The following is a 13,147-nucleotide window of genomic DNA, read 5'->3' as shown; positions in this document are numbered from 1 at the left end:
CCTGCGGCTTGGACTCGGGTCCTGGGCGGCGCAGCTCAACGCGCAAGGTGGAGGGCTCAACTGAGACCGCTGGACTTCCGCGGGGTTTCACTCTTGCTCGCTGAGGAGGGAAAGTTGTCGCAGCAGTATGTCCCCCCGCGTGCAGCAGTTCCAGTTTAAGAGCTTTATCCCAGGAAAACAGAAGGTGGTTTGAAGGATTGTTGTTTATGACAGCGAAAACCCTAGAAACGACCGCATCTAAGGAGCAGTCAGAGTTGGTTGGATAAATGGTCACCCACCCCTGTAGTGGAATATTATGCAGCCAGTAAAAAGGATGACGTAGGGTATTAATATGATAGAAAGATATTTGTAATATATTAAGAAAGAATATGAACCATTTCATCCCAATCACAGTTTTTTTAAATTAAAAAAATGTATTATAGACTTATGTCTAGATGGCAGGATTACTGGTGATACTTGTAATTATATATTTTTATACAGTAATCAGTATTTTTTTCCTTCAGTGACTGCAAATTACCTCTTTTTTTTTTTTTGGCTTGAAGACCAATCAAAGTTATTGTTTAAAAGGGAGTTTGCAGTCTCAGTATTTACTTCTTATCACATCATAATTACTCCACCACTTGTCTGTGAGTTTGTGTACTGTGGTGACTTTTGTGTTGCTGTGTTGCTGGAAGCTATGCCATCGGTATTTCACATACCAGCAGGGTCATCCAGGGTGGACAGGTTTCCGCAGAGCTTCCAGACTAAGGCCAGGAAGAGGACTTGGTGATCTACTTCTGAAAAACTGGCCAGTGAAGTTGATGACTAGCAGTGGAACATCGTCTGATAGAATGCTGGCAGATGAGCCCCTCAGATTGGAAGGCGGAAGACGTACAAAATACAACCGGGGAAGAGCTGTCTCCTCAAAGTAGAGTTGACCTTAATGACGTGGTTGGAGTAAAGCTTTTGGGAGCTTCATTTGCTGATGTAGCATGTCTCAAAATGAGAAGAAACAGCTGCAAACATCCGTTAATAATCGGAACATGGAATGTATGAAGTATGAATCTAGGAAAATTGGAAGTTGTCAGAAATGAAATGGATTGCATAAGGATCGATATCGCACACACCTGTGAGCAGAAGGAGCCCTGGTGGCACAATCGTTAAGAGCTCAGCTGCTAACCAAAAGGTTACCAGTTTGAATCCACCAGCCACTCCCTGGAAACCCTACAGGCCAGTTGTACTTTGTCCTGTAGGGTCTGTATGAGTCGGAATTAACTCCACGGCAACGGGTTTGTTTTTTAGAGAGCCGAAATGGACTGGTACTGGCCATTTTGAATCAGACAATCATATGGTCTACTCTGCTGGGAATGACAGATTGAAGAGGAATAGCCTTGCATTCATTGTCAAAAATAACATTTCAAGATCTGTCCTGAAGTACAGGGCTGTCAGTGATAGGATAATATCCATATGCCTACAAGGAAGACCAGTTAATACGATTATTATTCAAATTTATGCACCAACCACTAATGCCAAAGATGAGGAAATTAAAGATTTTTATCAACTTCTGGAGTCTGAAATTGATCAAACATGCAATCAACACGCATTGGTAATTACTTGTGATTGGAATGTGAAAGTTGGAAACAAAGAAGGATTAGTAGTTGGGAAATATGGCCTTGATGATAGAAACGATGCAGGAGATCACATGATAGAATTTTGCAAGACCAAGGACTTCTTCATTGCAAATACCTTTTTCTCAACAACATAAACAGTGACTATACACGTGGACTTCACCAGATGCAATACACAGGAATCAAATCGACTACATCTGTGGAAACAATGGAGAAGCTCAATATCATCAGTCAGAACAAGGCCAGGGGCTAACTGCGGAACAGACCATCAATTGCTCATATGCAAGTTCAAGTTGAAGCTGAAGAAAATTAAAACAACTCCACTAGAGCCAAAGTACGACCTTGAGTATATCCAACCTGAACTTAGAGACCCTCTCAAGAATAGATTTGATGCATTGAACATCAAGGACACCATACATGAAGAAAGCAAAAGGTCATTAAGAAGACAAGAAAGAAAAGACCAAAATGGATGCCAGAAGAGACTCTGAAACTTGCTCTGGAACATAGAGTAGCTAAAATGAATGAAAGAAATGATGAAGTAAAAGAGCTGAACAGAAGATTTCAAAGGGTGGCTCCAGAAGACAAAGTAAAGTATTATAATGACATGTGCAAAGACCTGCAGTTAGAAAACCAAAAGGGAAGAACATGCTCAGCATTTCTCAAGCTGAAAGAACTGAAGGAAAAAATGTGCAAGCCTCGAGTTGCAATATTGAAAGATTCTATGCAAAAAAATATCCGGTAACCCAGGAAGCATCAAAAGCAGATGGAAGGAACACACAGAGTCACTGTACCAAAACGAATTGGCTGATATTCAACCATTTCAGGAGGTAGCATATGATCAAGAACCGATGGTACTGAAGGAAGAAGTCCAAGCTGCTCTGAAGGCATGGGCAAAAAAAAACAAGGCTCCAAGAATCGATGGACTGCCAAATGAGATGTTTCAACAAATGGTTGCAATGCCGGAAGCGCTCATTCGTCTATGCCAAGAAATTTGGAAGACAGCTACCTGGCCAACTGACTGGAAGAGATCGGTATTTGTGCCCATTCTAAAGAAAGGTAATCCAACAGAATATGGAAATTATTGAACAATATCATTAATATCACACACAAGTAAAGTCCTGCTGAAGATTATTAAAAAAACATTGTAGCAGTACATCGACAAGGAATTGCCAGAAATTCAAGCCGGATTCAGAAGAGGATGTGGAACCAGCGATATCATTGCTGATGTCAGATGGATCCTAGCTAAAAGCAGAGAATACCAGAAAGATGTTTATCTGTGTTTTATCGACTATGCAAAGGCATTCGACTGTGTGGATCATAATTGTGTTATCAAATTATGCATAATATTGTGAAGAACGGGAATTCCAGAACACTTAATTGTGTCATTAGGAACCTGTACATAGACCAAGAGGCAGTAGTCCAAACAGCACGAGGGGACAGTGTGTAGTTTAAAATCATGAAAGGTGTGTGTGTCAGGGTTGTATCCTTTCACTATACTTATTCAATCTGTATGCTGAGCTAATAATCTGAGAAGCTGGACTATATGAAGAAGAAGGGGGCATCAGGATTGGAGGAAGACTCATTAACAACCCTCGATATGCAAATGATACAACTTTGCTTGCTGAAAGTGAAGGGGACTTGAAGCATGTACTGATGAAGAGCGAAGACTACAGCCTTTGGTATGGATTACACCTCAACATACAGAAAACAAAAATCCTCATAACTGGACCAATAAGCAACATTATGATAAATGGAGAAAATATTGAAGTTGTCAAGGATTTCATTTTACTTGAATCCATAATCAACACCCATGGAAGCAAACTGTCGATAAATCAAATGGCGTATGGCATTGGGCAAATCTGCTGCAAAAGATCTCTTTAAAGTGTTAAAAAGCAAAGATGTCACTTTGAGGACTAAGGTGCACCTGACTCAAAAAACCCATTGCCATCGAGTCGATTCCGACTCATAGCGACCCTATAGGACAGAAGAGAGCTCTCTCATAGGGTTTCCAAGGAGCGGCTGGTAGATTCGAAGTGCCAACATCTGGTTAGCAGCCGAGCTCTTAACCGCTACGCTACCAGGGCTCTGACTCAAGCCATGGTATTTTCCGTCACCTCATATACACGCCAAAGTTGGACAATGAATAAGGAAGACCAAAGAAGAATTGGTGCCTTTGAATTATGATGTTGGCAAAGAATATTGAATATACCATGGACGGCCAGAAGAACAAACAAATCTGTCTTGGAAGAAGTACGGCCAGAATGCTCCTTACAAGCGAGGATGGCGAGACTTCATCTCACGGACTTTGGACATGTTATCAGGAGGGACCAGTCCCTGGAGGACATCACGCTCGGTAAGGTAGAGGGTCAGGGAAAAAGAGGAAGACCCTCAGCGGGGTGGACTGACAGAGTGGCTGCAACAATGGGCTCGAACATGGCGATGATTGTGAGGATGGTGCCGGATGGGGCAGTGTTTCGTTCTGTTGTACGTGGGGCGGCTGTGAGAACCAGCTCGATGACACCTGACAACAAAAACATAATGCCCCCACCCAGAATCTAATGCATGCGGCACAAGGGACATTGGTTGGGACTGTCCAAGGGATCCAACGTCTCCCAGATCAGAGGAATAGACAAAGAGATGTCCTGGCTGGGAGAGGAAGGGCCATTTCTGTCTGACCCCCGCTGGGACTGATGGGTGTGGCCTGGGTGCTGAATGATGTCACTGCATCAGTGGTGATCCTTTTAGGCATGTGGTTCCAGGGGGTGGGTGCAGACCAAGAATTTCAGGGTAACCAGTCAGGTTATCTGCAGTCCGCATTAGGAAATTAGGCAAAAGGGGAGAGTACAAGAGAAAGGGAGAAGAGAAGGGCCAGACGTTGACCCGTCGGAATCTAGGCAGGGCCACACAGTGTCCATTGCACCGCTCCAACTGTTCGGTGAGTTTGAAATACTTCAAATAATGAGTAAAGAGTAGTCATGTTGGCTGGGCCAGACCCATGGGCTCCTGGCTTGGCTGGGGACCCTCCAGGAACATCACCAGGCACCAGCCACCCACTCAAATCCCAGGAGGGAGTTCCCACCCTTGCTTCATCCCTACTCAGCCTCCAGCGCCACAGAGTAGACCAGGTCCCCCTCCCTGGGGGCCACGACCCAGAGTGCCTGCCCTAACCCTGGAGCTCCTTGGTCCACCCCCAAGGCTGCCCTGTGGCCTGCGGCTCTGACTTCCCTGGCTGCAGTCGGAGGGGATGGATCGTGGCAGAGCAAATTATGGGGGAGTGGATGCCCCATGGGCAACCCTGCCCCGTGGCTTCTGAACGATCAGTCCTCTGTTACCCACTCAGGCGGGACTGTCCGGAGACGCCCCAGGAGACCAGGCATGTGCTGAGCCTAAAGTCACAGCTTCCTCAGCCCTGCAGTCAGCCCTTAAGCCCTGAGCTCCTCCTGGGCGTTCTTGCCTCACGACAAAATCCAGCCCACCAAGAGCCACGAGTCAGAACACGCAGGAAGGAGAGACCGCGGTGGGGAACGTGGTCTCTGTTTATACACAACTGAGACAAAATAACTTTCCATATTACGGTTACAGAAGACAACATAAATGTTCCAACAGGGACACATTAAAAATAATATAGGAACAGTGAGGGCTGAGAGAAAACGTGCCGAGGAACTAACCTTTCCTAACAGGGGGTCTGTTGGTACTGGTTAACCTTGAAAAATAATGTTTGAAAACATAAGGCCCCCAGACTCTAAATTGTGAAAATAATTCATGCTCTTGCGCCCAGTGGAAGTTTTCAGAGAATGAGGACCACGTGTGGAGAAGCAGGTGGAGGCGGAAGGACCAGGTGAGGGCCAGGTGGGGAGGGCCAGCTAGGGTGGGGAGGGCCCCCCGGGTAGTGGGGTTGGAGCTCGGCCCAAGAGGACCCAGAATCCTGGAATTTAAACTGTCCATGATGGGATAGAGCGTACAGTTTCTTTTAATCTTTTTTGGGGAAAAAAAAATGCTGCTTACAAAAGTAACTTGTGTTTGATCCAAAAAAAAAAAAAAAAATTACACAACGTTGAAAGTGAAAATCTGTCGGTGACTGGGCCCCAGACCCTATGGATCTCGTATGACCCTCGCCCGAGTTCACCCACTGAGCGTGGACGCCGACGGCGCGCCGTTGTCAAGGTTACGAAGACGCGCTGGGGCGGGGGAGCCGGCGGCATCGTTGTCAGGGTTACGCGGACGCGCTGCGCGCGGTGCTGCCGGCGGCGCTCTCCCTGCCCCGCCCCGGGGACGGCGCGGACTCCTCCCCTTCCACCGCGCGGGTAGGGGGCGGCTGCCGGGTGAATCTTCCGTCACCTTTCCCTTCCGCATCTGGAAGAGAAGGGGGTAGGTCAGGCTACTATCAAAGGAACGGGGGTGGGAGGACCCGGGGTCTCCCCGGTGCCGGGCCGGCGAAGAAACCTCCGCCTGATAGGGGTAATGCTGATTCCAGGGACACAGACGTGAAAGGCCACTAAGCCCCGGGACACAAGGCCGTTAGTTATTTCCATAAAACTAATCTGAGCTGAGCACTAGGAAGCGGCTGCCATCCCTACTTCCCGGCCTGGGCTGAGCGGGAGGTGCGGAGGCCTGGGGACAAGGTATGGAGGCGGACAGGGCTGGCGGCAGCGGGGGTTGTTGACCGCCCAGGAGTGCTGGCCTCGGGGAGCCCGCGGGGCTGCGAACCTGCCCTGGGCCTCTCTCCATATGAGGAAGGGGGGCTTTATTCTCATTCCCACAGAGGCTCAGGGGTGGGATGGAGCCCAAGAGGGCCCAGGCCTGGGCGGGCCCGATCCGTGAGCAGAGGTCTCACACGGGGCTGGAAGGGACCCTCGAGATGGCGCCGTCCCACCGAGCTCAGTGGGAAGAGCTGGCTCTGAGGTACACCCCAACCCCCTCCTCCCTCTGCAGGGGACTGGCTGGTGGCCCCAGGGAGGTGACTTGGCCTCTTGAGCACGGCCTGTCCACAGGTCAGTGGGGACAGCGTCCTCCATCCCCCACCCCACCGGTGGCAGGAGGAACCCAGGGGGCACTGGAGTGGGACTGGTCTTCAAGAATCACCCAGCGTGTGAGCTGTGCCTTCTGCGGGCGGCGGGATCCCTGGTCTGTGAGTCCCCAGGCACTGATCCTGTCCCCCTCCCGGATTCCTCCGCCCAACGTGTGGCTCAGAGAACCGTCAAGCACCACACAGCAGGGGCAGAGCCGAGAGGCTGGGGAGTGGGGCTACCGTTCCTCCACCTGTTCCATCTGTCCTCACAAAGCCACTCCGAAACCACAGAAGAGTGCAGTGAGCTTGGGCTGTCAAACCCCCACCCCCACCCCCCGACGGCCTGCGAAGACCACCCCAACCGCCATCCCCCCTCCCCTCCCCCTATAGCCAGCTGTAGCCGTCGCTGCCACCCAGAGCTGTCTGTCCTGGAGGCTCCGTGGAGGACAGTCGGGCAGAGGTAAGGGAGGGCGGGGCGGTCCAGGTGAGGCCCGCGAGAGACTGTTCGCTAGTTAGCCGTCCACGTCTAGCCGTGCGCACTGGCTCCAAAGGCACCATGGCCCTAGGGGCGGCCCGCCGCACCCTCACCTGTGTTCAGCCTGCTGCGCTTCTGCTCAGGCTCCTGGGCGGCCGCCTCGATCGCCCGCTGGGCCTCGGGGTGGATCTTCAGGAGGGCCTTGGCAAGGGTGGCGGGGCCCGGCATACCCAGGGACATGATGCAGTGCACCCCTTTGCGCTTGGTCCCGGCCACTTTGGCGCTGTCTTTGGAGGCTGTGAGCAGGACGAGCTTGGAGAACTTCTTGGGTATCCTGGGGGCCGCAGGGATGACGTCCGTGCCGGGCTCTCGGGCGGGCTCCTGGCCGGCCCGCACGCTCTCGCCTTCCTGCTCGCTGGGCTCGGGCAGGGGCATCCCGGTGCAGGGCTGCCCACAGGCCACGCCCAGGCCGGCGATGGATGTTAGCGCCTCCTCCTCCTGCCTGGCCCAACCCTGGGAGTCCAGCGGCTCCTTCCTATGGAGGAGGCAAAATCCCAGTCAGTGGAGGCCCATAGGTCTGGGGCTTGGGGGTGGATGGAGGATCGAGGCTGGGCAGATGGGGTCGAGGCTGGGGACGGATCCACTGGAGCTAGAGAACCCGGCGGGGGTTTCTGCTCTGCCAGCGCCTCTCCCGGCGGCAGCTTTCCTACATCCCTTCCCTACCTGAGCCTCACTTTCCCCACCTGTGAGGTGTGCAAAATAAAAGCCTCTCTCAGAGGGTGCTGCGGTGACTAATGTACTAATTACTGTGAGTTACTGTAAATCCAGAGCCTTGTAGACACCAAGTGTGGGGCTGTTTCCATAGGGTTTTCTTGGCTGCAATCTTTACGGGAGCAGATCGCCAGGCCTTTCTTCCACGGTACCCCTGGGTGGGTTCAAACCACCAACCTTTAGGTTTGTAGCCAAGAGCAAACGGCACCACTCAGGGACTTTTCAAATTACAGTGCACTCAAGTCAGCTAGCGCGCACTTCACCAGAACGCTACCAGCAGTGGAGATGGGAACTCTCAGTCTTCCTAATTTTCTATTATTTGATCAAATCGTTTATCTTTTTGCATGAACTAATTTTATTACGGAAAAATATTAACCTCTTTAAGAGTAAGACACATTTACTCACATGGTAATTTTTCTGTTAGTCTAATGCTCAGAAAAAGTGTACCCATTTGTGGGACCAGGAACTAAATCTGGCCTTCTGTATCTGGTTTCTGAAAACAGGCTGAGCAGTTCAGGTGCTCTATGTCTTCCTAAAACAGCCAGGCAAGTAGGGGCTCCCAGGCCCCACGCCTGGTGAACTCACTTCAGGACGGGAGGGGGCATGACGGAGCCATGCATAGTCAGTGATTCTATGATCAGACGTGTGCATTAAAGCCCCAGGTATGCACAGTCAGTGATTGTATGATCACATGTGCATTGAAGCCCCAGGTATGCGCAGTCATTGGTTGTATGATCATGTGTGTGCATTGAAGCCCAAGATATGCCCAGTCATTGATTGTATGATCAGGAGTGTGCATTAAAGCCCAGGTATGCAGTCATTGATTGTATCATCATATGTGTGCATTAAAGCCCCAGGTATGTGCAGTCATTGGTTGTATGATCAGACGTGTGCAGTAAAGCCCCCAGGTATGCACAGTGATTGTATGATCATATGTGTGCACTAAAGCCCAGGTATGCAGTCATTGATTGTATGATCATGTGTGTGCATTAAAGCCCCAGGTATGTGCAGTCATTGGTTGTATGATCACGTGTGTGCACTAAAGCCCCAGGTATGCAGTCATTGATTGTATGATCATGTGTGTGCATTAAAGCCCCAGGTATGTGCAGTCATTCGTTGTATGATCATGTGTGTGCACTAAAGCCCCAGGTATGCAGTCATTGACTGTAATGATCATAAGCCTGCATTAAGGCCCCAGGTTTGCTTATTCATTGAGATCTCAATGACTAACAGGCCCCGAACCTTGGAGCTTCTGCCTTGTCGGTCACTACTAAGGAGATCAGAGGCATAAAGATGGCTCAGTGCAAACCCAAGCTGAAGAGGCACACACTGTTAAAAACAGGCAGGAGCCGCTCAGTCATCATCAGGTAGGTGGGAGGCAGAATAATACCCCCCAATGATGTCCACATCCTAATCCCTGGAACCCGTGAATATGTCATCTTACATGGCAAAGAGGGATTAAGGCTGCAGATGGAACTAAGGTTGCTCATCAGGAGACTGGAGCCCTGGTGGCTGGTTGGAGGTTCTAACCCACCAGCGGCTCTGCGGGAGAAAGATGCGGCAATCTGCTTCTATAAAGATTTATAGCCCTGGAAATCCTATGGTGGTGCAGTGGTTAAGAGCTATAGCTGCTAACAAAAAGGTTGGCAGTTGGAATCTACCAGCTGCTCCTTGGAAACCCTATTTGGCAGTTCTACTCTGTCCTATAGGGTTGCTATGAGTCAGAATCAACTTGACAGCCGGGTTTTTTTTTTTTTTTTAAATACAGGGTTTCCAAGGAGCGGCTGGTGGATTTGAACTGCCGATCTTTTGGTTAGCAGCTGAACTCTTAACCACTATGACACCAGGGCTCCCAAAAATTTGTGAATGGTTACATAGGTAGACATGTATGCTATATACGTGTGGGAGGGCCTATGGGAGTACGTGTGTGCACATATAGGTACGGGTGTGGGCATCTGCATATACATATTTGTACGTGCTGCATATATATTCACGTATATAATAGAGCACATGGGGGCACAGTTATGGAAACGTCTTAGACATAACCAAACACCTCATGGGCCTGAGTTACTGGGCTTGGAGTCTAAGCACATAGTCTTGGGGAACATCTAGGTCAACGGGCATGACATAGTTCATAAAGATAATGTTCTACATCCTAGTTTGGTGAGTGGCTTCTGGGGTCTTAAAAGCTTACAAGGGCCCATCTAAGATACAACTGCTGGTCTCTTCCCATCTGGAGGAAAGGAGAGTGAAGGAACCCAAAGACGCAAGGAAGAATGAGTCCACAGGACCTACGGCCCACACACACTGCAGCCTCCTCTAGCCGGAGACCAGAAGAACCAGGTGATGCCCCACTGCGAACCGCTCTGACCAGGGACACAATAGAAGGTCCCGGTGAGAATGGGAGAAACATGTGGAACAAAAGTAAAATTCATAAAAAGACCAGAATCACTGGACTAATAGAGACTGGAGGAACCCCCGAGACTATCGCCCTAAGATGCTCTTTTAACCTGGAACTGAAGCCACTCCTGGAGGTCACCTTTCAGCCAAACAATAGACTGGCCTGTAAAATAAACAATAACATCCGCGAGGAATGTGCTCCTTAGAACAATCAACTATAGGAGACCAAATGGGCAGGTCTGCCCAAAAGCAAAGATGAGAAGGCCAGGAGGGGCAGGGAAACTCGAGGGATGGAAACGGGGAAGGTCGGGTGGAAACAGGGACAGCGCTGACACACTGCAGGGACAGCGATCCATGTCAATCAACAATCTCTGTATAAATTGTTGAATGGGAAACTAGTTCGCTGTGTAAACTTTCACCTAAGACAATAAAATGTTTTAAAAAATGCAATTTAAAAAAAATGTAGAAGAGGGAGGCACAAGAGAACCAGAGATGGACAATGGAAGTAGAGGCAGAGATGCAATGTTGCTCACTTTGAAAATGGGGGGGGGGGGCATGAGCCAAGGAATGTGGGCGGCCACTGTTGTTGTTGTGTGCCATTGAGTCCATTCTGACTCATGGCGACCTTATAGGAAAGGATAAAACTGCCCCATAGGGTTTCCTAGGCTATAAACTTTCTGGGAGCAGATCACCAAGTCTTTTCTCCCAGAGCCTCTGGTGGGTTGGAACTGCTATCCGCTTGGTTAGCAGCCAAGTGCTTAACCACTGTGCCACCTGGAAAAAGCAAGGAAGTGGATTCCCCCCAGAGCCTCCCGAAAGAGCAGAGCCCTGCTCACACCTTAATCTGAGCCCAGTGAGGCTCATTTTGGACTTCTGAACTGCAGAGCCGCAAGATAACAAGTGCCTGTTGTTTGCAGCCCGTCTCTGGTAATTTGTTCTGGCGGCAATAGAAAGCTAATACAGGGTCCAGTTTCTAACTGATGAGGTTCTGAAAGCCAGGAACCTTGCCTGGCAGCTGACGGTGGATCCACAGCATCATCTTCATACATATGGGAGAGAAATACCCTCAAATCCACCAGCACCAACATTGGAGTCCTCAGCACACAGGGCCGGTCCCTTACTCTCTTGGGCTGGTTTCATCTGTAGAACAGGAATAGTGGCAAATTTACTAGGGGTCCTTAACAGTGGCTAGGGCACAGGTGAAGTCAAAATTCCTGGGTGATCCATGAACAACTGCCTCCTTTCCATGAGACCAGAACTGGATAGTGCCCTGCTACCGTTACTGAACATTTTAATAAAAGAGTCTATAGACGAATCCAGATCAAAAGGGGGGGGACTGTGGAACAGAATTCCAAATTTTAACAGAATCCAGACTTTCTGGAGTCATTGAGGATGGATGAATCCCTGAAAATATTGCCCTGAGATAATATTTAGATCTTAAACCAAAAATATCCTAGGAAGTCTTTAAACCAAACAATAGTTTAGCTCATTTAGAAAAGAATGTTTGCCCTGAGCATCAAGCCCTTTTGAAGAACTATGTATATGGAGTCAAACTGACAACAGCAAGGAAAGACAAGATAAGAAACTTGGGAGGCAGTGACTTCACGTGTATGAAGAACAATTTAGAAAAGGAGGGTGAGAATGGTTGCACAACTTGAAGAATGTCATCCACGTCACTGAATTGTACATGCAGAAATGGTTGAATTGGTGTGTTTTGCTGTGTGTACTTTCAACAACAATAACAAGTTTCTGAGTGATACTGACTGCTGCGCCCCCCACCCCCCACCCCCCACCACTATCCCATGCAGTTTGTGGAGGCTGTGGTTGGATGGCTGCTGGGATGACAGCACCATTTATGTGTGCTCATTCACATCCTTACAGGGAAGGTTTCAAAGCAACCTTGATCCCACCCCCACCGCCCCTTCTCCCCGCAAAAGGCCAAAAACTGCTCCTCTATCTATACAGAGCAGAATTTCCCCAATGTAGGAACTTCATATAATGACACGTCCTTTCTCCTAATCACTCAGGCTCAGAATCTTCCTTACTTTTACTCCTCCTCATCTAATGTAGGAGCCCTGGTGGTGCAGTGGTTAAGAGCGCGGCTGCTAACCAAAAGGTCGGCAGTTCGAATCCACCAGCCGCTCCTTGGAAACCCTATGGGGCGGTTCTACTCTGTCCTAGAGGGTCGCTGTGAGTGGAATCGACTAGACGGCAAGGAGTTTGGTTTGGTTTGGTCACCAAATGTAATGTGCCATCAAACGCTGTCTAAGCTGCGCCGACTGACTCCCGGCTCCCCACTCCGCCATCACCTCCGCCTCCTGCCCAAGCTTCTGGAGCGTCCCCTCGCCCCAAGATCTCAAGCCTCCAATTCTCTGCCATCGCCCCCAAGGACCTCCAAGCACAAAGGTGGGCCGGGATGGGGTGGGGGCAGCAGGAGGGCGCACATGGTCGGGGAAGGTGGGCGAATAGCGGGGCTCCCTGATTTGGGGGTGTCAGGGCTCAGTCAGAGGGGTTGGTGGCCTGGGGGGAGGTGGAAGAAGCCGGGATAAAGGAGGCTAGTGACGGTGAAGAACAAGGGGGCGACCTGAAGACCGGGACGCAGAGCTGGGGACCCCTCCCCCGTCAGCAGCTCTGTGGGACCCCCGGGAGAACCTGGCCGGGGGCTCGTCCACGCCGCGGGTCCCGGGGCTTTCCCCACCCACTGGGGCCCGTCCTCACCGGGCACCGGCCGGGCGGCGACGGCAGCGGGGCCCTGTCTCTCCGTCGACGGAGCGGCGGCGAGTCCCTCAGCCCCCGCGCCGGAGACCGCCGCCTCGGCTCAGGCCCTCACCTCAGAATGGGGTCACGCCGCGAGCATGCGCAACCGGGCCACGGACTCGACTCCTC

General features: G+C 50.3%; 1 protein-coding gene across 1 annotated transcript; it reads right to left on the bottom strand.

Moving 5' to 3' along the window:
• Positions 1 to 5,820: 5,820 nt before the first annotated feature.
• Positions 5,821 to 7,613, bottom strand: FLYWCH2 (FLYWCH family member 2). The gene is made up of 2 exons (XM_004373415.2): positions 7,204 to 7,613; positions 5,821 to 5,960 (listed from the first exon to the last, which is right to left on the bottom strand). The coding sequence occupies exons 1-2, from the start codon at positions 7,523 to 7,525 to the stop codon at positions 5,821 to 5,823; spliced, it is 462 nt and encodes a 153-aa protein (XP_004373472.1). The 5' UTR covers positions 7,526 to 7,613.
• Between the last annotated feature and the right edge of the window lie 5,534 nt (positions 7,614 to 13,147).

Source organism: Trichechus manatus, unplaced genomic scaffold (genome assembly GCF_000243295.1).
Source record: "Trichechus manatus latirostris isolate Lorelei unplaced genomic scaffold, TriManLat1.0 scaffold00024, whole genome shotgun sequence".
Classification (NCBI taxonomy): domain Eukaryota; kingdom Metazoa; phylum Chordata; class Mammalia; order Sirenia; family Trichechidae; genus Trichechus; species Trichechus manatus.
The sequence above is the reverse complement of the archived record's forward strand: the minus strand, read 5'-3'. Positions and strand labels throughout refer to the sequence as shown.